This window comes from Ambystoma mexicanum, chromosome 13, assembly GCF_040938575.1.
Source record: "Ambystoma mexicanum isolate Mex_15411 chromosome 13, UKY_AmexF1_1, whole genome shotgun sequence".
Lineage (NCBI taxonomy): Eukaryota > Metazoa > Chordata > Amphibia > Caudata > Ambystomatidae > Ambystoma > Ambystoma mexicanum.
The window spans coordinates 73310603-73336385 of record NC_090938.1 but is presented as its reverse complement, the minus strand read 5'-3'; the positions used below and the strand labels follow the sequence as shown (position 1 = coordinate 73336385).

The 25783-nt window shown below is 45.5% G+C and overlaps 1 protein-coding gene across 1 annotated transcript in view; it reads left to right on the top strand.

The window, feature by feature from the left end:
* The first annotated feature begins 657 nt into the window (after nucleotides 1-657).
* Nucleotides 658-25783, top strand: part of WDR77 (WD repeat domain 77) — a 178119-nt gene continuing 152993 nt past the window's right edge. The window contains exons 1-2 of the mRNA XM_069633296.1: nucleotides 658-920; nucleotides 17760-17945. Of these exons, the coding sequence (XP_069489397.1) occupies nucleotides 836-920; nucleotides 17760-17945 (271 nt within the window). The 5' untranslated portion in view covers nucleotides 658-835. The remainder of the gene's footprint in view (nucleotides 921-17759; nucleotides 17946-25783) is intronic.

Here is a 25783-nt window from a genome sequence, read left to right as displayed (position 1 = left end):
ACTCTTATATGTCCAAGTTCGAATCGAGCACGTACTTACAGTTCACTTAAGTTCAGGACTTCCCCTGTTGAATCACTGTGGGAAATGTGTGCACTATGATGGCACGCTGTAAGCTTCTAGGGCCCCCAGGTAGCCTCCTGTGGCTGTGGTGTTACACCCTAGAAGCTGTGCTGTACGGCTGCTGTAAGTTCTCACTTTCTTGGCTCCTCATCAGGAGCAGCGCTGTGGTGCGACCGCTTCATCTGGTGGGCTACCAGCTCTCTAGCGGGAAACGTTTTCCCGCGGAGCGTGGGCTCGCGAGATCACGTTATGTGCGATCTCGCGAGAACACGCTCCCGCGATCGTGTGATATCCCCACACAGACCCAATGGTTTTAAGCAACTTGAGAGCTCTGAGTGAACATGGGTACAGTCTACATGAGTTAGGCCCACATGCATGAGTCACAGGACCCTGTGTGGTGTGCACTGTTGATATGTGGATGTGTTTTGGATGTACAACGAATGGACAAAAAAGGTTTAAATTAAGTAACATTTTCTTTTTCAAACAGTGCACGGTTTGAAGAAAGCAATATTGTGTTGGGAAATCTAAATGTAATCTTTCGTTTTACTGTGATCTTGAAGGTTTTACAAGTGCACTGTACATTTCAAGATGGCCGCCAGCTTTGCGATGACTCTTCGCGTGCTGCGCGAGCGTGGGGTTACCGCGGCGAAGGGGTCACGCTGGGCACGCACGTGGAGCTGTAGCCGGCGGCTTTCTGTGTGTATTGTGCCGGTGGCCCTTCACTGATTCCCCCCGGTTCCTCCCTGCAGCAGAGCCCCCCCCACCGGCGCTCGGGATGCCGAAGGCGAACGAGTGGAACATTCCGCCGAACGCGCCGGCCTGCATGGAGCCCCACCTTGGCGCTGCGCACTATCGGCCCGGTGAGGGGACCTGGAGAGTAAGGAAAGTGGGGGAGGGCCTGCGCAGCTCTCTGCTGGCTGGCCCTCCGAATATCGCTCACTTTCCCCTCTGTTGCAGTGGAAAGCTCGCGTTTGGCAGATTTATGTAATTGCACCATGTCAGTAGCGAGTAGCCAATTGCATTGTTGAACTTGTAGTTTATCCATGTGCATTATGTATGAAATTCAAGTTCCAGAATGCAGACACAAAACAATTACTAAATATACATATACAATATTGACACTACGAAAAGGCAAATATGTTGGCCTAATTGCGAGATGTACATTTACCTGCAATTATGTTTGGGCGGAGGGGCAGTGGAGGTGAACAGTTAGGGTAATAAAAAATATATAAGGGGAGTATTGTGGGGGTCAAAATTGGACCCTTTGTAGTAGAGATAGAGACTCATGACTTACACTTTTTTTTGGGAGGGAGAACCTCGAGGGCACTTGTTGCCTACTAATAACACCACTAATAACACCACCCACCTGACAATGTTCACGATAGCAACAGAAAACGTGAAAAGGGATAATTTTCTGAAAAGCAGCTAAAAACAAGTTTAAGTTTAGTATCCAGTCCTTCTGCCACCGTTTTCAATTTGTCGGTGAAACCCAAATCTCTAAAAAAAAATTAAAAAATAAATAAAAATGTATAGCTCACGACACACACGTTACATATGAAAAGGACATCACAATGGAATTCTGCTAGATTAGTAGTTAACTATTACAATTTCGTGACGCATAAATGATACACAGTGTATAGTTGTGCAACAGAACAGGCTATTTCCTGGGTCCTGACTAATGTTAGAGTTTAGAGCAGGGGTCTGCAACCTGTGGCTCTCCTAATGGTTTTGATTAGAATTGTGGCAGAGTTTAGAGCAAGAGTCTGAAACCTGATGTTTTGTACTGCAACTCCCATGAAGCTTCACATATTGACTATGCTAGGAAGTGCTGATGGGAGTAGTGGAAACATCTGGAGAGCCACAGGTTGCTGACAGCTGGTTGAGAGGTATGCATCAATGATCCATATTATAACTGTCAGTTTCCCTAACCGTTCACAATTGTAAGGAGGGCAGTGTTTTGACTTCCAAAAAACGATATTGACGTACTCTGTTTTTAAGTTTAGATTTGTTTTTAGGACGTCCTCTGCCGGAAAGTTAAGCACTGCTCTTAAAAGTCCTTTTTATTAGCTGATATAGAACAACTGCGTACACAGACAAGGTCCAACAGGCAAGTAAATACTGTTGGCAACCCAGACACATTAGTGCCACATCCCGCTTCCTGGCCCTCAGTAATTGAGGTAATCGAACCTCCATGACAGGAGCCCTTCCTTTTGTTTTACTTATGCCCCACCCATATCACTGAGTGTATTATCTATATTAATTTTTATGAACCACCATTTACCGAGAGGCCTCAGAGCGCTATAAGGCAGACAGAAATAGAGAAGAGGAAACTCTTATGAAATAGAAAGGTTTTTAGATCTTTTTTGAATCTCAAAGGGCAAGACAAGACCCACAGAACAGTTGCCAAATAATTCCAGGCTTTGGGTGCCCAGACATCAAAATATGTACCCCAATTTTATTCAATTTGAAGCGGGCCTGATCAAGAAGGGTACTGCAATTTGATCGTAAAGTTCTATTAGAAGATTTTTTGTTTAGACAATCTTTCAGATATTGAGGGGCCGTACCAACAACACATTTGTGTGTTAATGTGAGTACTTTGATTCAGTACTGTACCGGTAACCAATGGAGTAACCACCACTTAAGAGGTTACATGGTCTCTTAGGTTCAGCCCCAAAACGGCTTTAACTGTGACATTTTGGTGGTCGGTCTTTAATTTCATTAGATTTGGCATTGGACTTGCCAGACAGCAAGCTATTACAGTAATCTAGTCTTGCGTTTACTAGGGCAGTCGTTAAACAGCTCTGTTTTTCAAAGTGTGAGGTAATGTTGTATTTGTCTGAGCAGTCTGTTAATGTACATGCACGAGGAAATGACAGCATTTACCTTGTTAGCTGAGACTCAAAATGGACTCCCAGCATCTTTACATGAGGGGCAAATCTTAATGGTGCAGCCAGCAATAGAAAGCTAAATAATACAGGTCACCTTTTTTAATCCTGGGTCCAGTGCCGACCATAACATGCTCTGTTTTTTCATCATTACGAGCCTTTGAACTGTGAGCACCCTGGCTCTTATAAGGGCATAGATCATATTAATTGCCTGTAGATCATGACCGCAATCTCTTGTAAGCTTGAGCAGTATTTGCGAGTCGTCTGCGTAGTTCGTATATGATATGCCGAGACCGTCCAATAGATCGAAAAGGGGCTTCGCGTAGATGTTGAAGAGAGAGGTAAGCATTATCCTTGAGGGACACCACATTCCAATTTAACTGGGGTGACCTGGAAGTCAGTCAAGGCCACTCTTACTGACCTAGGTCCTAAAAAGGACCTAATCCAGGTCGCCACACTTTCTGAGCAATCGACCAACCTTCTGCCAAAAAAGGGAATTGTCGACCAGGTCGAAGGTTGCAGAGAAGTTTAGCAGCAATAGAAGCGCTGCTCATCTATGATCCTAGCCATGTTGGATTTCAAGTCCAGCAGAGCTGACGTGCCATGCCTGGCTCTGAACCTGGATTGCCGATACTCCAGTTCTCAATATGCTTCTGCAGTTGCAGATATGTCACTTTAACATTTTCATAAGGAATGGTGCATTAGTAATGGCTCTGTAATTACTCGCAACTGCTGTGTAAAGATGTTCTTTTTTGAGGAGAGGGGCAACCCAGGCCTCTTTGCGGCATCCAGATACACTGCATTGAAATGAGGTGTTAATCATCTGTGTATCTGAGGGGAGCAAAGTCTCCATGCAATCCTTGTAACTGTGCGGCGATAAGCAAGGAGTAGGTTTTAAGTTAGAGATGATAATTTGTGTCTCTTCTTCTGTAATCTGACAGAAAGAGAGATGAGTATCTACTGAGATTATTTACATCAGTAGGAGATAATATTGCATCAATTATAGTCAACCTATGCATTTCAGTAGCTTGTTTTTGCTTTTAGCATCAGCTCATCTCGAATCTCTTGACACCAAGCATTCGATATAAGCTGGAAGGGTTTGGTGGAGTTCTTACCCTCCAACTCCTTGAGGATGGAAAATAGTCCCCTTGAGTCAGATTTGACATAAATGATTTGTTGATTATAAATCGACTTTGTTCTGCCATAATGGATTATTTATAGGCCTTTATGATTTTTCTAAGTATTAAGGGGCTCATCGTTGGGGTGCTTCCTCCAAATTCATTCAGCCCGTTTGTTTGCTTTTCTGAGGCTGATAATCCGGTCATTAAACCAAATATTCGTATTGGTTTCTGGTTGATCAATTTTCTCTCGGGTAAGTTCAAGTGTGTAAAAGGCTTTTGTTAAAATATATAGAATAATTTCTGAAATTTCATTGGCATTAAGATCTGCATGAATTTCAAAAATAGTAGGGACAATTAAAGGGACAATGGCTGCTGGCATACGTTTTTCAAATTCCTAACCTTTTTACTCTCTGGTTGAAGTCCACACAGGGACAACGTCCTGGTAGTTTCATTTCAAAGAATATTGAAAAATGATCACAGTTCTACTAACAAGGTTACAATATTTTTTTTGGTCAGCACCGAGTCTAAAATATTCCCACCAGTATATGTTGCAGTCATGACATGTTGCTCAAACCCAAAAGCCTCCAAAGCATTTCTAAGAGATGCCACATTTTGGTCAGTTTTATTATCAAATGAGAAGTTTAAAATGCCTACCAATAAGAAGTAAGAGTTAGGTTTTTTTTATGATCGTTTAAAAAAGAAAGGAATTGTTCTTTAAAGTCAGGGGTCAAATTGTGAGGTCTGTATAACGAAAGAACGTTAACAGATGTTGAATTGACGCTAAGCTTAGCTAGGTGGCCTTCGCTACTATCAATTACCACTTTTGTAGAGAAGTGAATTTGTAATGACTTGTGAAACATTGTGACATCACCCCCTTTATAGCCAATGGTCGATCTACCATGGACATGAAGTACCCACCCATCAGGTGTAGCAAGCAACGATGCAAGTGTTGAAAAATCTGAAAGCCAGATCTCGTGAAATCTGCTAGTAGTCGCGTGTTGAACTAAAGAGTGAAGATTTTATGATACTATTTATAAACGGTCCTCGGCGTTTGCATATGCGTTATCACAATAATTTATGGTGTAATAAGAGTTTGTCGGCCTGGGGGATCTATTGCCAGAGATGGATGATCTACAATATTTGCTTTTTTAAGGCGATCAGGTTCAACTCCTGCAATCCCAGAAAAGACAGGTATCAGAGAGATATATAGTATTAGCCGATGTTTGAATATAAGTGGGTTCGCCAATGTCAGTGAGTGTAGTTTCTAGCACTAATGTATTCATAAGCAAGTTCTTAGCCATGATGGATAGAAATTTAGAAACAACAAAAATAAAACAAAAATAAAATGCCTCACCAATTACATTGGAAGATCACGTTAGTCCAGTATCGAGTGTATGTGCCTTACAAACGTGCTGGTGCATTACCTGGGAAGTGTTTATCTACTTTAACGGAGGCGCTTAGATTGCTGGATCCAAGCGTGCGCTAGTTCTATATTGTTGTTCCTCACGGCAGGGTCTCTGTTGGGGAGCAGTGCTACTTACTGTAGTAATGATCATCTGTCTGCTTGCTTGGAGGAGCAATGGTCCGGTTCTCCCCCAATGACTACTTTTTTAGAGGACATTCACATATGATCTGGCGTTGAGAAATGCTCCTGGTACCACTGTTGGAGCCAGGGGCGCCTTTGAGTTGAAGCACCTGGTTGACAGGCCTGTGTGCCGGCTCGGCTAACTTAGAGGATGTGATTCAAGCAGAGCTGAGGAGAGTTGTCAACATAGCCAGCAAGGAGAACAGCTTTGCCTGTGTAAGGGGTAAACATGCTTTATCAGGAGGATAGCAAATGGCATCTTAGCCTGTGAAAAACATATGAAACGGAGAAACATTTGACTAAAGGTGGAGCACCCAGTTATGCCTGCAGCCATCTTGGATTGGTGACAAGTGTGCGGATGCATGCACAGAGATGCAATGAAGCATTCCCTTGAAGTTTCATTAAGTGCCGCCCCAGGACTTGGTTGCCGGATGGGAAATGATCACAAGTTCAAAAGGGGAAAGGAAGAGAAGAATGGGCATGTTGAGCAGGATACTAACTTGATTAGCTCTTCATCTGCCTGTCAGAAAAAGGCAAAGAAGGTGGCTAGTGAATGTCTGAAATGAGAATGCGCCATATATTTACAAAGGCATTGAGAGAGGAAGATGGAAAGGAAAAAACATAGAAGACTTCCATCTATTTTTTTATCTTCTAGATAATCATCCTCGAAGACCGATGCAAAGCATGAGGATCCTAAGGTGAAATGACTGCAAAGAGGCAGCGGACAGGGTGTTAGGGGTTGTAGTGTACATGGGGTTTCAGGAGCCTGCCACTACCGGAGAAGGCAGAAAGACCTCCCCGCGCCCCCCCTCCACATAATTCATACATACTCTAGAAAAATGCCTTGCTCGGTTATGAGGGAGAACATGGCAAGGATCATGGCAAGACTTGAAGACTATACACTCCATTCCGTTTATGTTGATACAGTTCTTATTTTTTTTTTTAAACGTATTTTATTGGTGTTTTGTATTAAGTGCATACAAACATATGAACTAAAACAAATGAACAAAACAAAAACGACAGTCTTCATATGGTACGGTGCATATCTCTCGGGTGGGTGTTATGGAATAAAGTTCGGATGTCTCGGGAAGCTGGGAGGGTCTCTAGCAGGGATCATCCTCTTAATGTTAGTGCAATGGATCAGATGTAACGAGGTGTATGGGGATATCAAGGGGGCTTGTGATCTGCGCTGAAGCATATGTCTCTCAGGAGGGCCTTCCAGGAGTCTAAGGTGCCACTCACCATATCTCCACTGGAGTTGGATCCATCTTGCCAGGCCCTGGTTTCGGCTGCTGTCCATCTCTCCATTTCCCTCAACCAGTGTTCGTGTCTGGGGCCGGCTGGCGTCTTCCATGCCATAGCTATGGTTCTTTTTGCTATAATGCATGAAATGTCCATCAGCTTTACAAGATGTTTGAGTTTGCTTGGTCTAGGATAGGTCCCCCAATAAGCATTCCCCTGGAGTCCACTCATATCTTTCCATTCCAGCATCTGTGCAGGTCTGTTTGGCTTTGGACCACAGTGCGATCGCTGTAGTACATGTCCAGAACATATGGATCAAATCCGCACTGTCGTTCCCACACCATGGGCATGCCGGAGAGGCTTGTTTGTTGAAGGAGGCCACCCTGCGGGGAGTCATATGTTCGGTAAAGGAGGTTCAGCTGAATCTGTCCAAATCTGGAGTTTCTTGAGACTTTTTTGAGATATATTGATACTCTCTCCCATTCCTTGTCTGTGAGCGTGGTTTCAAGATCTGCTTCCCATCTCGCCTTCAATGCCTCACCTTTGGGATTAGGTTTATCAGTAAGTCTGTTGTAGAGCCTGAAGATAGGTCTCCAACCATCCGTAAGGTTGTGCATTTCCTGTAGCAACGGGTCTGGGGTGGGTTCCTCTGGCCAGCTGTTCCACTGTTTCTTGGCAGTTCGTTTAATGCGATGGTACCAGAGAAACTGGCCACTCGATAGCCCCTCATTGGCCTTTAGTGTCTCTACATCCCCCCCATGTGTAGATGCCAGCTTCTTCCCATCTTCCTGCTGTGGGTAGGTCTGTCTCTGATTTGCACATGTCGACCAACATGGGATTGTCTGGGGAGTATGGGTGCTTCACCTGCCTAATGTAGCAGGTTCTGGCCCATATCTGCCTACCAAGTTCAACGACCAAGGGGGCATCAGGGGATTGTCGGAGAGGGTTCCATAGGGTTTCCTTGGGTGTTAATTTAGTAGAAGATTGCCTCAGGAGTCCCAGCTCGGCCCACGATTCATCCGAGAGCCACTTTGTGATGTGGCTAAGCTGTGCCGCTAGGTAGTACAGCTGAAGATCCGGAAGCTTTATTCCTCCCTCCTTGTGTGGGAGGGATAGGGTAGCCAAAGACAGTTTGTGCCTGTGAGGTCCCCACAGAAAGTCCCCTATGAGTGCCTTTATCTTTCTGAAGAAGGGTGGTCTAACGTAGTGGCATATGTTCACAAAGAAATATAGGAACCGGGGAGAATTATCATCTTGACAATCGCTGCTCTACCTACCATTGCCAGTGGGAGTTTGGACCAGAATTTCATGGATCGGCGAAGGCCGGTTATTGCAGTTTCCGTGTTTCGTGTGTGAGCATCAGAGTGTGGCTCACGTTAATTCCTAGGTACCGGAACTTGTCAAGTTGCCACTTTATCCCTATAGCTGGGAGATCAGTCTCTGCTAGGCCTCTCAGACCGGCCAAGGGAAATGCTGAAGATTTATGTCTGCTGAATTGTATCCCAGAATATTTTGCGTAGTTGTCTAGTACCTCTAGTGTGATTGGTGCGTTGGCCTTGGGGTCTTTTAAGTATAAAAGGACATCATCTGCGTATAACGAAATTATGTTATAGACATTGCCCACCTTGATGCCAGCGTCGAAAAATTGTTGCCTGAAGTATATGGCAATCGGCTCCAGGCCCAGTATATATAACATAGGCGAGAGTGGGCATCCCTGTCTTGTGCCCCTCTGTATTTTCCAAGATTCGGATGCAATTCTGCCTGTCTTTACTCTCGCCGTTGGGGTGTTGTATAGGACCGAGATCCATCTAATGAAGCCCTCGCCAAACCCAAATCCTCTCAGTACCTCAATAAGCCACTCCCAGTAGATAGAGTCGAAGGCCTTGATAGCATCAAGTGAAAGTACCGTTAGATCTTCATCGTTCTCATAAGTTTCTGCCATAATATGTTGAAGCCTTCTCAGATTAGCTGTGGTGTTGCGTCCGGGAACAAAACCGTTTTGGTCTTCGCGGATTATGGACCCCAGCACTCTGGTGAGTCTACCAGCTAGTATGGAGGTGAGAATCTTACTGTCATAATTTAGCATGGCCAGGGGGCGATAGGAGTCACAATCAGTGGGTGGTTTGTGTGGCTTGAGCATGGGAATAATTGTCTCCTTCATGGTGTTCGGTAGGACCCCATTTACGTAGGCCTCTTGATAAACTTTGTGTAGGATTGGGGTGAGAGTAGATTCATATGTTTTATAGAACTCAGACGGAAGGCCGTCACTTCTGGGGGCCTTGCTGGTGGCGAGCGATCTGATTGCTCCTTTCACATCTTCGGCCGTGATCTCCATCTCTAGTTCATCTCTGTTCGTTGGTTATCTTGGGGAGGCCTATCTCTTCCAGTGTATCTATGATTAAATCGTTAGGAATTTGTGTACCGTGGGTATACAACTTGGAGTAGAATTTAGCGAATGCCTCGTTAATTTCTAACAGTGTCCTGTGCGATGACCCTTCCTCGTCCACTATCTCCATTGGAAGATGCTTTGGGTGCTCTCGCCTGCACAGCCAAGCCAACAATCTACCAGGTTTGTCCGATTCTTTGTGGGACCTGGTAGTGTATTTTGCGTAGTCGAATTTCTCTAATCTGCCCCAAGAGGATTGGCAATTCTCGCAGAGCTCTTTCAGCTTCAGTTCAACCTCTGGAGTGATGTTGGAGGTAGATTCCAGGCGTGATATCTCCAGTTCCTGTGCCTCAAGGGATGCCTTTAGTTGCATGCGGGTACCACCAGCTTTCGATATTATCTCACCTCTAGCCACCACCTTCGTGGCTTCCCACAACGTGCTCCAGGAAGATACTGAGCCCTTGTTGATGTCGATATATTCTTCTAGTTTTTCAGCGAGGTCCTCTGAACTCTGGGTCCTCGAGGGCCGCGACATACATCCTCCACATGGGAATTGGGGGTCTGGGCCCTTTAAGCTGCCATTGCATGATCATTGGGGAATGGTCGGAAACCGATCTACCTAAGTACGCTGAGGTTTCTGCCAATAGTATTTGTTCTCTATCAATAAATAAGTAATCAATTCTTGTGTGGACTCTGTGTGGAGCTGAATAACAGGAATAGACCTTATCAATGGGATGTTGTTCCCTCCATATGGCCACCAAGTTGAGTTGCTCTAGTGTTTCTGCCCGGGCGCACGTTGCTGGGTTCCTTGTCCGGGAGGTGGTATTGATCTGTCCATAGCAACATCCATAACACAATTGAAGTCTCCACCCCATATAAAAGTTCTGCTTCGGTGGTGTGCTAACTTTGCACTAATCGTTCTGAGGTGCGATGGTATTCCATGGTGTGGGAAATATGAGTTAACTAAGCAAATCGGAATCTGCTCAATGGTGCCCCATATGATCACAAATCGTCCTTCTTTATCAGACTCTCATCCCTGTAGTTGGAAGGGGACGTTCGGGTTTACCCATGTGAACACACCCCTTGCGTATTTGGAGTAGGGGGATCCCCTCACGGTCCCATCCCATCGGTCCGCTAATTTGGCCATGGCATCTTCTGTGAGGTGGGTCTCTTGTAACATCGCAATTGAGACTTTCTTCCTTCGGAGGTAAGATTGTATGCAGTTCCGCCTGAGATACGAGCCCATCCCCCTCACATTCCACGTCATCACGTTAAGTTGTGACGCCATTGGGTCGATGTTTCGGGGCCAGCAGGAGGCACCCTCCCTGAGGCCTGGTGTGGCGACGATCCGTGATCAGGGGGCCGCAGGGAGGGATGCTCTGGTTCCCTGCTTCCTGTATCGTTTCTTGCACCCAGCACATGTTTCTTTGGCAGCATTGATTTGAAGACTGTGTAACTGTTGGAACAAATAACAAAACTCAAACTGGTGCGCCCAGCGACTACTTTTTCGTCGTGGTGCTCGGGCGCTCTCGAGCCGTCTAAACCCATCCGGGATTCAGGCGCGAGTTGGGTCAGGCAATAGCCTGGTCCGACCGGGTTATTCGCTGGGGGTGGGGCTGGGGCCCGGCAACGAGGCCGAACGAGGGCCGTTTCTATATGGCATACTGTAAATTGGATTACCTTCTGGGATCCGGCTTCTTATATTTACTGTGAACTTTCACTGCTGTATATGTCCTGCTTATGTAATCTGAGGAGCTTAGTCCTTGTTCCGTGGAGCGTCTCTGCCATCGGCAAGATTATCCTCTAGCCACATGTTGGCGGCCTCTGGGTTTTCTAGGAATATCGCTCGTCCTTTATGAATAACTTTCAGATGTGAAGGGTAGAGCAACCTGTACTTCAGGTCTAGTTGGCGGAGCCTTGCTTTGATCGGTACGAAATAATTCCTCTCTCTCTGTACTTTCTGGGTGTAGTCCGGGTAGATGGTTATCTTAGAGACCCCTCGTTCAATAGGGCCTTCTTCCCTGGAGTGTCTTAAAATAGTTTCCCTATCTTGAAAGTTTAGTATTTTGGCAATAATTGGTCGGGGATGCGAACCAGGTGGGGGGCGCTTCTGGAGGGACCTGGGAGTGGTTATCTGTGACTTCCCTCTCTCTTGTTTGGGTGTTTTCGGAGGCACCAGATCTAGCCTGAGTGGGGGTTTTTGGCTTGGCAGAAACAAAGGAGTCCATGGTGGCTGCTGTAGCTTTATTCCTGGCGGCCATATTGGAGTACCAATAGTGATAAAGCTGGGTTGGTGTTGGGGGTAGAAGTTTACGTCCCTTCTGCGGGGCCTTTGGTAGAGTTCCCAAGGTTACTATGGCCTGCAAGTTCAGTGCTGATGGTAGGAAGCGATTAGGAGTGTTTATCAGTGGCTCTGCGTGGTCTCCCAGTCTCAATCATACAGTCCCATAAAACTGCTGCTCCTCTGGCGCCGTTATCTTCCCCCCCTATCTTGAGGACTACTAGTAGTGGTGCCCCTGTGACTCCTCGATCGGATTAGTGGTGGTGGTGTGGTTAGACACCCACTTGCAGGGTTTTGAGAAGGGCTCCCCAGGGGTCCGTGCCCAATAAGTTCAAAGCAGGGGGCTGGGGGTGAGCTGGGGTACCTCTCTTGGATGCTGCGGGGGCACTTGCGGTCTGTCGTGCAGGCTTAAACGGCTGCTTCTTCCGTGGCGCTGGCGTTCTTGTCTCCTGGTGTCTGGCTCGCGGGGAGATTCAGGGGGGAGAAGTGCCGCCGTGTCCACACTCCCGCACTCCCATCGCCGAGTGGCTGCAGCGCAGGAGTCGGATGTGGCTCCTGGGACCGTGTACTCCTTCGGGCTGCTCATGGCGCTGGTGGCGTCTGCATATCACGGACTGGGGATGGCGCGAAGGTCTCACTGTGACGGTCTTTGCGCAGTGAAGGGGCCGCCGGGCGAGGGCTCAGGAGTCTGGCGCTAGCTTCATTCTGATGCTTCACGGGAGGTCGCGCCCCGATGTGGGATCTCCGGTCCACTCCTTGCTGCCGCCCACTCGAGCAGTGATCGCTGGCGGAGGTTCTTCTCCGAGGCTTCGCTACATGGCGTGCAGCGCCCTCTTGGATTCTTGTGGGGCGGGGGAGGGAGTGTGGTCCGGGGCCGCTGGTGTCGGCACGGGAGTCCGATTTCCTGATTAAACAAGCAGAGCTTGTCGGTATCCGCTTCCCCCACCACGTGATCGTTTTCTCTGGTTGCAGTTTCGCTTGTGCCGGCGAAAAGGATCTAGAAACGGCGTCTCGGCCGGAGCTCGGCGGATCAGCCTCTGTACGCCATCGGCTCCAAGCCACGCCCCCTTGATACAGTTCTTATGACCTTGGTGGGGAGATGATTGACGGTCCTGGAAGAAGCTGTTTTGGACATTGTGGATTCATGCTTCAAGTGGGTGTACACAGGGTCCCTTTGTCATAAAGAGCAGCCACATGCGCGTCTGCCCTAATAGATACAGCTTTATGGGTAGTGCAACAATTATACAAGTTCAAGATGGAGAGCTTGCAGAAGATGTTTCTGGTGAGGCAAGAGTGCTTCCTGGCATATGTAGACCTTCACGATGCCATCGGCCATGTACTGATCTGTTGGGACCAACAGAGTTTTTCTGTTTGCAAAGGGGATATAGAGGTTTCCACATTTGGATGGTTGTCCTTAGGGCCTCATCCCAGGAGCAGCTGCTCCTGCAGGTGGAGACCACGTGCATGATGCACGAGGTGCTGGGATTCATTATGAACTGGGAGAAATTATGTTGCAACCGATTGCAAGACCTGAAATTCAAAGGAGCATGGTTCTAGACATCAATGGGAGAATTCAAAGGAGCATGGTTTTGGATGGGAGAAGAAAAAGTTGTTAGGCTTCAGACTTTGTTCAGGAATTTGGGGTTACAGTCGATAACGCCACCATTTTTGCTGCAGTTCAGTGCCACACATTGTTGCCCACACGGCTTCTGCTGCCGCACCTACACACACTAGATAATGGAGCCAAAGGATTTTGAAGCAACAATCCTCGTCCCATGAGAATTGAAACTCCACTTGCACTGTTGGCTGCAAATGGAAAATTTACTGAAAGGATTTCATTAAGGCAGTCCTGGCTGATCACGGTTACCACTGATGTCAGCAAGCTCGGGTCGGGGTGAGGGGGTGCACATTGGTAAATCACACTCCTCAGGAAAGATTGGCTGCACAGGACGCAGCAAATTCTGGCTATTGGGGTGGAGCTGGCTGCTGGAGGCAGGGCCATACATGTGCTTGTTCCTTCACTACAGGGATAGAGCATGGTAGTTATGGTAGATAATAGAGCTGCTATAGCATTCATCAACAAGCAAGGGGTCCCAGGAAGGGCAGGGTTTGGCAAACCCCTAGGGTCCTACGGGCAGAGATGAACCAACTGTTAGTGTGAGAGGCCCATATCAGGGGTCCGGGGGGCGAGAGAAAAAACATTGGAAAATCAGTTAAGCAGAATGTTACCTTCAGCCACGTGGGAATTGTATAGAGATATAGCAAGTTCTATGCCAAAACTCCAGTCCCACAATTGTCTGCATCCCTTGACAATGCAAAAATACAGCTGTCTTAGTCCAGGTTCCCTTGACTGGGAGAGTTTGTGGTAGATGCTACGAGCATACAGTGGCCAGAAGGTATATTAGATGCATTTGTAAATCTACCTCTGATTACCAAAGTATTGATCAGTCTCTTCAATGGATGTAATTCTCCTGGTACAATTCTGGCCCAGAAGGTCATGCTTTCTGCTGGTGATGGAGCTCGCCGTAGTCCCTATGCTTTGACGTCTCTTTCCTGAACCCTCTTATTCCGAACCCAGGGGTTCTAGTCTCCCAAGCCGCCAGGATCCTGGAAGCTGACGGGGAACGGTTGCAGTGGCAAGCTGTGACCCTGCAGATAACAGTGAGAGGCCAGGGACTCTTAAGGTGTGTTACCAGATATGGAGGAATTTTACAAAGTGATGCAAAAAGGAGGATTTGCTGGCATGCATAGTACAATTCAAGTGATTATGCAATTTTTAAATGAAGGCTTTGGCATGCTGCTGGCATTTCCATCCCTGAGGGGGAAGTGGGCGGCCATATGAGAATTTAGAGACCATGTTAGGTGGATTGAGAGAATGAGAAACCGATGCACCAATTGCTGAGAAGTTCCATTGATTCTACGCTATATAAGGGGGGCCCTTTGGGATTTACGTTGGTGCTAAAGAGAATGCAAACGTTCAAATTGCAAAAGCTACTAGCCAGCCATTTAAAACCATTCAACACCTCAGTGCTATGCATACACACAGCACATAATGTCTTTCTCTCCAAGAGTAACACATCAATAGCTAGTGTTGAGTGCTAATTGTGCACTTTGTTAAAGGCATTTCATAAGGCTCCATTTGAACCAGTTGGCACAACAGATCCAAAACGCCTGGCAATTAAAGATGTGTTCCTGGTGGCAATCACATCAGGGTGGTTAAGGGAAATTGCAGCAAATGACATGCAATCTATTAGACTTAGTGGTACAGTTTGTTGCATTGTTCTGAAAATGTGAACCAACATTTGTGACGAAGTTGTATTCAAATTGCCTCAGCCACAAGGAGTGGGTCTACCAGCATCTCAGAATCCAGCATCGCTAGAGGAGTCTGTGATATACTCTGGATGTTGAACCAACAGTATTGACCTTCTTGAACAAAACAGTAATTTGATGATAGGATAGTTGGTAACCTTGTGGGGGGGGGGGGGTTGCCTGGCCAGGGACAAAGGCATTGGTTCCCAATGTCTTTCGTTGGATCCAAGAGGTAACTATGCTGGCATGGAAGGTCTTGGGCATTCTTCTGCCAACATCATTCCATGAAAGGTCCACAATATTGACCCCGGGAGCAGAGGCTAGGGGGGTTTCCTTATGGAACATTTGCAGGACCGTGACATTTGCAGACTGTACCACATGTACAATAAATTATCGCCTGCATACAAATGGAGCAGGATCATTTGGCACAATTCTTTTGCTTCAGGAGTAGTGTAGAAATATGGCATAGGTGATACATGAATAAAATGGTGATGGGTGTGCACTGAGCATACTTTCTTGTCCGAGTCTGATTTCTCTAACATTCCACTTGGGGGATTTGGAGGTAATCGGTATACATACTGACCTCCATCACTTCCAGTGCTGTTCTTCCTCTTCACAGTAATTAAGACTCAATGCTCCCTCCCGGGAAAGGTTTTAAGGGATATCTGCATCTTGGTTGCTACTAATAAACGTATCCATGCTGGGATACTCTGGATATTCTACTCAATAAGGTCGAGGGGACATACATAAAGTGTTCTTGTTAAGGAGGTTTGATACCTCATGAGTAAGTACTGTAACAAGTAAGAGTAGGAATAATGAAGAGTACCAGCAAGTAATCCCATCATTCATTGACAGACGGTCACTCGTGCCTCCCAGTAAATGGTGAAGATGGCATGGAAGCTTAAAAAAACATGAGCATAAGGGGTGTGCAGGAATAGGTGGGGCGGGGTTTGTGTGTGTTCACTAGCCCAGCCTTGGGTAGTAGGTCACTGGGCATGCAAGCCCACAAATGTAGACCAAATCAGTTAATATTTGGGCAGATTGTTCTCCCGCTTGATGAATCGCTTCTTTAAGCCCAGTACAGTACCTATATCCCATAGAAAGGACTCCACCAATTCAATGGCAGCTTGGAACAGACTGTTGGATATCTGGTATTTCCCCAACCCATTCCTCTACCTACCCTGAATAATCGGTCTTGCTTCGATTGCAGTTTGGCCTGCAATGTTGCTGCCATGATGAAAATAGTCCCGTTTGTCTTAAATGTTGGCCACAGCTAAACAACACTTGCTCAACAGTACTAAGCGGTAAGCTGTATTAGAAGGAGTGGCTCTATTCTACCCTGCAGAGATCTCTTTACAGCACTGGTGCACAGTCATGGAGACTTTGTGGCACCACATGTATCTGTGCGTTTCTTGTACATAATTCCAGGTTCAAAATTAGAATTTGAGCAGGAGCTAAAACAAACTCCTTGCAATCGTGCATCACCCAGTAGGCAGGAGCTACTGCTTGGGCACATGGAATGAGTGCACAACGCACTGCAAATCTAACTTCCACGGGAGAAACGCACTTAACCATTTGCCCGTAATGTGTCCTTATTCTTTATTAACATTCAGTGAATGTGACATTTGCATGTTTATAAGCTGCCGGTTGGCTTGGGTGGCAAAACGTAGCTCTGGGGCGCTTCTTGGTTGAAGCTAACCAGGCTCTCTTAGGCTAGAAGGAGCTAAATGGCTCTCAGCAATCCTGAACCCTGTAATTGTATTGTAATATTTCAAGAACTGAAATTCTATTTTTACAAGAAATTACTTTAGATCTGTGCAAGTGTTTTGTGACAACCTGGAATTGACTTTACAGATACACCCCTTATCTGTAGGGCTGCATTATATGAAATGTATCAGCCACTTTTGCTCCCTAGAAATAGGCAAATATGGCCAAAAAATTAAAATGGGGAGAAAAAATACTCGTAACAGAAATTGGAAACGCACCCTTAAATGCTTGTCCCCCTGCTTTCACCCACATAGCTTCCATGGATATGTTGGGATCAGTAGTGCACATAGTACGATTGGGAAGAAACTATTATCACTTCCTGATCAGAAGACGTAAACATGCATATTGTAATGTATATGAATAACTAGGTGCAAAGAAATAATTATTACAAAAACATTTCTGTTTTCGCGTTAAATCCTATTTTTACCGATTTATAAAATACTCCTTTTGGGAATTGGACTTAGATTTTGACGCCCTAAAAAAACATTTTACTCCCAACTTTAAAAAAAATGGGGAGTAAAATACTCAAACCTCCAAATCTTATCTGGAGCACCGAAGCATTATGTGACTGACTTACCCCAAATGTATCTTTAGACTATGGTGGAAGACTGGATGAAACGGCAGATACTTGTTTTTTCTTGACATAACTATTCCGTGGCCCACTGTCGTATAATCTAGTTAGCTACAGTGCCACTGTTTGTAGCTTCCAACTGAAAAATAACTCTGCAGTACCCAATACAATTTCACTGATCAAAGCAATATGCACACTACCTCCTAGGAGAGCCTTGTTGCCTAGACTTCAGTAGAATGTCCTACATAGATGTAGGTTGTCCACACAATCCAGATCCTAAAACGGAGCCTTTATACCGATCTACTGTAACACTTGCAATGGTTGGTTTTTGTGTTTCCTTTAACTTGCATTGCATATTTTGTCTTTCTGATCCAAATTAACGATTTCCTAATCGATCAATCGTAACGTTTCTGGTGGCATCGGTTTGCCATCGGCACAAGCGAGCAGTCAGGACCGCGTACTTTCCATGTAATGTTTCAGGAACATGCCTAGTGTCTCTGAGCACATAGACATCGAAAGAATTACAGTAACAATTGTTTCCTTTCTTTGTAGATGGCATGCTGCTCCTGAGTGCCTCTGGTCTGAGTGGCCGCTGCTGGGGAGGATCCATTTGGGTATTTAAGGACGCCTCTCGGGCCCCAAATGAGGGCTTTTGTACTGCTGGTGTACAAACTGAAGCCGGGGTAGCGGATGTCACCTGGGTGTCTGAAAAGGGTATCCTCGTTGCCTCTGATTCAGGTAAGTGAACTGTAAATATTTGTTTCTAGCACCCAATGTCTTAAAATGTTACTTGCAGCCTTCAAGATGAATTTGGTGCGCTTTATTAAACTATTGCACTATGACTTTAACATTCTCGAACCAGAGTGCAGAATTTAGTTAGTGGCAAGCAGTTTTCCAAAGAGGTGTGGCATTGGTGCCACCCCCGCCTTTCTGCTTATTGGACAACTGCAGGTTAAAGGCAGTAATAGTTTTGCCTATGAAAGGACACACAATGTTATTTATGTCCAATCAAATAACAAAAGTATCCTCCTGCTTCCCCTTCATCCAGGTTGCTCATTTGTTCAGGCCACTGGGTTCGATTTGCATTTTAGACTAGCCCATGCAGCAAAAACCACAGTTGGTTGAGTTTCATGCACCAACATGAGGGATTTTCAAGAGTCCCTCAACATTCTCAATGTGCAATTACACTTGCACAGAGGGGTCCTGTTGGTAAATTCACAGGGACAAATGCACCTAATAAATGCACCACAACTAGGAGTGCAGAAAATGGTGGTAACCCCCCCAACACCCTGCAGTTTTCACAGACGTTTCAGGATTTGTGACTTGTTTTCTCTCTTTTCCTAGTTAGGCCTAATCCAAATCCTGACTGAGGTTGTGGCTCTGCCTTTGTGCTCTGCCTTAGGAGTCCTTATGACTCATGAGGTGATATGAAATAAAAGCCTACGGTAAGACATTTCTTCACATATCATGTGGCCTATAGCCAGTGAAACAATGACAAATGTAGATGGCAGCTGTTTTCACATCATGCATGCCTGTAGCCATTGATAGCCGAAGAATGGCCGTCAAACATACAGCACACGTTTTGTACTGAAGGCTAGGGTGCACGCTGGCTGGAAGAATATTTCTTTTCCTAACCAAAGTCCAGGAAGCGGTGCTTTCCCGTTCCGGCAGAGGAGCAAACCCCAAAATGGCAGAGAGCTACCTGTTTCAGTCAGTGCAAGCGTTGAATTCACACCATTGAGTATTATATCTGATAAGGATTCAAGGACAGGAAATGAGCAGACACAAATAGAAGCATGGTGCACGTCTGCAAGGCTATGAAGTAACAAGCGACCAAACTCTCTCTTCACTAAGGCAAGGCCCATAGAATACAGTGGAAGCAGTCACTGAACAAGTACAAAACTCTCACTGAGCGGTACTAAAACCCACTTAATGGAGTTGTACATAGGAGATGTTACTCAACGAGCACAGTGACACGTTGAGCTTTAGCCCTTACTCTTCTATATAGCGGATATGACTCACGAACATGGGCAGGGGAACCATGTTCATTCACACATGTAAGGCCCAAGCAAAAAGAGGAAGAAGTGCTCAGCAGACTTGCCTATCCATCGAGGCCAGAAGGGCTGGGGAAGAGTACAGAGGAGTCCTATCAGGAAGGAGACAGCCAGGCTCAGCTAAGCAGAACTCGTAAACCCCAGAAGGCGCAGTTTCATTTGAAGCACATTCTGCTCTAAACGTGAGGACTTGCTGCGTGCATTGAGAATGATGGCGTGTAGTATAGTGTAGCATAGCTCCAAGGTTACACATGCTGTTAAATTACAACAACCACTTTTTGTATTTATCTATTCAAACATGCTCTTTGCCCACATGGCAACCTTGTTCATTAGTGTGATTTTATAGTAGATCTACTTTTGCTCTAGCTTGTGTAATGAGAATAAGAGCCCTCGGAAGATAGGGTGTCGTATTAAATGTATTTATTTATTCGGATTTGTATAGCACGCAACAGCTTGTTGCAGTGAGGGTTTCCAACTTAGTTACATAGATAGCAGAACAGAGAGACCACAACTTAGTTGCATAGATGGCACAACAGGCATACATAATGTGCTCATAGTAGAACAGTTTGTTTGTAGCGCAGCATGAATAGGGTGGGAGAGGAGACGAGGGAGAATAGAGAGGTTAATTAAAGAGAGCAGTTTTCAGATTTTTAGGGAGAGAAGTTTCTGCTCTGAGTGCAGTGGGGAGCGAATTCCATAGCTTGGGGGCTAGATATGGGAAACCTATTCCTCCAGCTTTAGCTCTGTAGACACGCAGAATGGTGTGTTGGTTGGTGTAGCATGTTCTTGTAGGCCTGGCAGAAGTGGATCTAGATAGTGTCTGAGAGGTAAGAAGGTGCAGTGAGGTTGATGCATTTGTGTGTGGTGGTAAGAATTTTAAATGTGATGCGGTCTTTAACTGGGAGGCAGTGAGCAGATTTTCTTGATTGAGAGATATCTCTTTTTGGTATGCTTAGGGCTGCTCTAAGTGAGTTATTTTGAGTGATTTGGAGTCTTTGGTTTTGTGGAGGTACTGGCAAGTAGTGCATTTCAATAATCAAGTTTTGCCCCTATGGTAGCTTTAGCTATATGGAGACAGTTGTCCTTTGTTAAGAAGGGTTTGATGGCATTGATGAGTTTGATGCTTAGGGCAGAGGCAGAGACAGATATAATAGCTCTGACTTGCTTGTTCATGGATGTAATAGCTCTGACTTGCTTGTTCATGGACAGTTTAGCATCTATATGGACCCCTAGTGTCTTAACAGATGATGGCATTGGATGATGCAGTTGTTATTGAAGTTGGCGTAGAGAGAGTCTAGTTTGGCTAGAGTGGATTTTTGGCCAAGAATAAGAATCGGTCTTGTCCCCGTTGAGGCAGAGGCCATTAGTGGCCATCCAAGCTAGTATAGTGGCGTAGATTTGCCAAAGGGCAGTGGCATCTTGAATGTATGAACCAGTTAGAGGAAGGAGCACTTGGGTGTCGTCAGCATAGTTTGTGTATGCAATCCCAAGTGCATCCAGTTTATCAAAAAGCGGCTTAGTGAAGAGACTGTATAGCGTGGGGGCAGTACAAGATCCCTGAGGGACGCCACAGTGAAAAATGGTGAGAGCTGCATTTGCTGTGTTGGAAGAGACTTTCATCGCTCTACCTTCTAAGAAGGAGGTGATCCAGGTAGCTGCTTGCTCGGAGAAGTGTGCGTCATGTGTGAGGTGTGTGGTGAGGGTTTTGTGATCCACGAGATCAGAGTGGTCTAGAAGGAGGAGGAGGAGGGCGGGCTTGCCGTTGTCTAGGATTTCTTTTATTTGATTTCTTTCTAGGTCTAACGGAGCGGTTTCAGTTCTGTGCCCTTTGCGAAATCCTGACTGCCTTTTTCCTAGGATGGAGTTGGTTTCTAGATAAAATTGGATCTGGTTTTGAGCGGCTTTGTCAAGTATTTTGAGCAGATACCGGACAGTTGTTATGGGCTGGTAGTTGTTAGGCTGGTAAGGGTCTAGTGTAGGCTTTTTAAAAAGGGGGCGCACCCAGACCTCCTTAAGGCTGTCGGGGACAAGGCCTGATTTAAATGAAGAGTTGATGAAGGTGGTAAGGAGAGGGGCAGGTGGCTCGGCACAATCCTTAATAATCTTGGGGGCATACATCGCCCTTAATTGCGATGGTTTTGAGGTGTTTAAGAATGTCTGACTTCTGCTTCAGAGATGTGTTTAAATGCGATTTCGGAAGTTGATATGTTTGCTGCTTGGCAGAGTCAATGCTGGCTGGCTTTTGTTCTGTTCAGAAGGGTTCTGTAGTGGTTTAGAATTTTGTTTTGTAGCATGTCTATTTTGTTTAGCATTGAAGCCTGTATGCTGTTGCACCTTGCTTCATCTTTAATAATTTCGTCCGTGCAGATCGGAGGGCCTGTGAGTTCATTAAAAATAGTGAAGAGTTCTTTGGATTGGGAATTGGCTTCGGATATTCGTCTATTGTAGGCTTCAGATTTGGCAATAAAAATGGCATCTTTGTACTTTTTAGCGATAGTTTTGAAGCTTTCTTTAGCAGTGTCACAGGGGTTAGCCTGCCAGTTTTTTAGCGCCTGGCGTTTGTTACATAGGTTTTGTAGCTCGTCCGTGAACCAGGAGTTTGAGTGGAGAGACTTTTTTTTCCCTTCTTTTCTTCTAGTGGGGCAATGGTGTTGACTGCATAAGTGATTGTGTCCTTGAATATATCAGCTAAGACGTTTGGGTCTTGCGAGAAAGGAGGAGATAGGGGCGGAAGTTATTTGCTGTTAGCTTTTTAGCACTTCCTGCTAGAGTAGCAGGAGCAGGTGTGGTGATTTTGGTTCTTGGAGCTGTGGGGATGGTGAATTGAATGCAGTTATGGTCTGTCCAAGGGTAAGCAGTGCTAGAGGTGATGGTGGAGTCACAATTGTGGTCAACCTCCCAATCAAGGGTGCAGCCTTTGGCGTGGGTGGGGGTTGTGATTTTCTGGGGGGAACCCAGATCTGTCAGGTCTTTGGTGAGTGAGGTGGCGGCTTTATCAAGAGGGTCACTGAATCCTAGGTTGATGTCGTCTAGGAGTAGGGTTTTAGTGGTTTTAAAAAGAAATATTTTCACTAAGTAAGTGGGTGATGTGTCCTTGGATGTCAGCCAGGAGACCTGGTGGCCTGTAGATGACGTGCATGTTAATGGCATGTTTGTGAGATAGTAATAGTTTGGCTGATAGTATGCCTGCATTACCCTCCCAGGTGTGGGTTATAGGCCTAAAGGGTAGTGCCTATTTGAAAATCAGGGTAACTCCTCCTCCTATTTTAGTGAGTCTATCCTGTCTGAGGATAGAATAACCTGGGGGTAGGGCTAGCGCAATGGTCGGGCCAGATGCCTCATGTAGCCATGTTTCTGTGATGGCCAGTATATCTAGGTCCTGGCTTAAGATAAGGTTGTTGACTTCAATGGCTTGGGCGGTAAGAGAGCAGACATTAAGCAGGGCGCATTTATATTGTGGGCAGAGTTAATTTTGTTTAGTCGAGATCGTTTGGCAACTTTGGGTGTGGACTTCTGAGATTTGCTAGAGTAGAGTTTGGTCTTGGAGTTAGATGGTGGCATAGTACTGAGAATAGGGTTGTGCACGTTTGAGTGGTGAGAGTTGAGTCTGCCAGTGGTGCGAGTTCCTAGTCTAAGGTTTCAAAGGGTTACATGAGTAGGGCTAGTGCTGGTGTGCAGGGGTAGAGTGCGTGAACGGAGAGGAGTGGCAATTAGGAGTGTGCCTGAGTGAGGAAGCAGTGCAGTGAGTGGGGAAAGATGGGCCTGTGGATGTTAGTCGTGGTGGTGTTGGTTAAGTTGAGGGGGTTGAGACGGCTGAATGGTTACATCATGGCATAGAGCAGTATGGTGTTAAAGATGAGTAATGTGCCTAGCATGCTACATTAATATGATTACTCCTGTGTCAAGTGTATAATTCAGAGTAATGTGTCAGAGCGGTATCTCTTTGAGTCCAAGAACTTCACAATTCCTGGCTGTATGTGTTTAATCATGTTGGTAAGCACACACCAGATACAGCCTAGGGTGAATGTCGTCATCAAACAACCGATCATCACATGTCTATTTTCACAGCCTCAAACGAGGTGGAGATAAGAGGCTCATGGTCACGCCTAAATTGTAGGCCATTAATTCAAAGGCATGGGTACCCCTTATTCTCCGAGAGGGAGATGTTAGGACAATTTTTCTGTAGTCCAACTAAGGCTTAGTAAAACCATTCAACAGACAGTACATGTTAGGGAGAATTATTCTAATTTAAGTGCCAATTCCCTTCAGCCTTCGAGACCCCCAGCTCTTTTGCTGGACTTTAGGATTTTTTAATTTGAACCTTGGAGTGAGTGAGCCCTTTTTCTCACTATCTCGTGTGTTTTGACCTGATTTGGATTATGTGTTTCCTTTGTTTTTGGAGTCTGACAAACTGCTTGGGCATCTACTTTTTGTATGGGGACACATAGCACATTCAGTGCAGTGTCACAGAGAAATCCTTTAGGTTTCTCATAAGGTTTAAATACATTTTCTTGTGTGAATTACTGTTCCCAAGAATAGTAAAGTGAAATTGACTTTACTTTTTCTTTTTGTGGGTCCAGCACACACCATTTTATGTGGAGTGCTGGGGGTTACTTAGTAGCCCCTTATCCTACCTACTCATGTAACTGTTACCCTCACTACTTTAAAAGGCTGGTGGCAGTGGTCTAATGTTCCTACCATTGTGCTTTTCTGCCTCATGGGTGACCATTTCGTCAAAATGGCCTGGTCTTCTTTTTTCACCATTTTATTTTTGTGTGTTCTTTCTTGGGTTTTCCTCTGTGCGCCAAGCCAGGTTTGAGCCCTTTGTTCATTTTGTCTTTGGCGGGCTTCAATACTGAAACCAGCCTCTGGCTCCAGTCTGTCTGGAAGGGCAGGAAGTGAGGAGGTTCACGAACCCCCCCCTGTCCTTTGTCTTTAGGAATGCCTGAATGCACCTAGTCCTGATTGGCTGGCTGGCTGTCTGTCCTTTCAGGTAAGCCTCCCTGCTGTGTGATTGACAGCCTAGGCTGTTCATGAATGGGAGAAACCTGCTTAAAAGGTGAGGGTTTTGGGACTAGAGGTAGAGTAGACCACTGGGAAAAACACCTGAGGAAGAAACCGTGAACAAAGCTTTCTGCATCCTCCTGGACCTTTGAATTACCCGGTGAAGCCCTGCTGCTGTTTTGAACCTCCTTTTTCTGATCGACAAGAGATTCTCCGGAAGGGACAACTTCTTCCTTGGGTTAGTGGGAACAACTAACCCTGAGAGTAACTCCACTAGACCATCTTCCACGGCTGGCTGTACTTCTTTGCTGCTGCAGAAACCGAGTGCCTGGGGGGGGGGGTCGCAAAATCCCTAGTAGAGTGCAAAGTCTGCAATCTGGCCAGAAGCTCCAGGAGTCTCCCAAGGACCCTCCAGAAGCAGGACGACCAGTTGGTGGTCACCTCAGGGTGTAGGAAGTGTGCAAAAAGGTGTCTCTAAAGAATATCTACTAGTTTTGTAAGTATATTTGATTGTTACCTATATTGCCCTTTTTAAATAATGCATATTTAAGAACTGATGTTAAATAACTATTTATAACTAAAACCTTGAGTGTTAGTTGGTTACTTGTATTTGCGAATTTCATTGCAACAGCTCTACAGCTCGCTTTTACCCCTCGCGAGATAAGCCTGCCTGCTCAGTCACACTACCAACTTGTATAGTACAGGCCTATACCAAAAGGTGGGTTTCCTAATACCAAGAGGACACATGTTGTGTAGTCTCCCATGGGGTTACTACACTAATTCATGCCCAATAGTACAAGACTCCACTCTTAGTATAAGGCTAAATCACCTGAGTATATGGTAGCGTAGACTGAGCAGCCAGGCTCATCTTAGGAGGGAGAGAGGGCTGTAGAATCCGTACAAAGAAATTGTAAAACAAATGTTCCATAGAAACGCAATGTATTGTACAAATAAATGGTTTATTTAAATACAAGTAGGCCCAGATAAATCTTGGGAGGGGGGGGGGAATGAGAACCATCACAGATCATATAAAACATTATAGAAACACAACACTATGCTTGAAGGTACACAAACCAAAGCATATAACCTTATTTGTAACCCCTAACAGTAGTTCTGGAGAAGTCAAAACCAAGATTACTTTCAGTAATACCAGAGTAGTAGACCCTATCGGTTGTACCGTGACGCTTAGCAAGAAATCACATAGTAAGTCAACTGGACAATATACTTTCCCAGATTTTCAGAATAGTGGAACATTTATTCTATGAACAGTAAAACACCTATAACGGATTCAGGTTAACAGTTATGCTAGGAGTTGGACCTTGGGGTGTAATATTTAATTGCAGTTGCTTTTCAATTAACAGACTAATGGAAGCAATAACTTAACTTAATTTTGGAAGGCACGCAGCTAACACAAGGAAAGCAACACCTCTGTACTTGTTCAAGGACCTACCAGCAACCTGAAAGGTAAGCATGACCTAAGCAGTCTCATTCTGTACAGGCTAAGAGCAAGTCACAGGG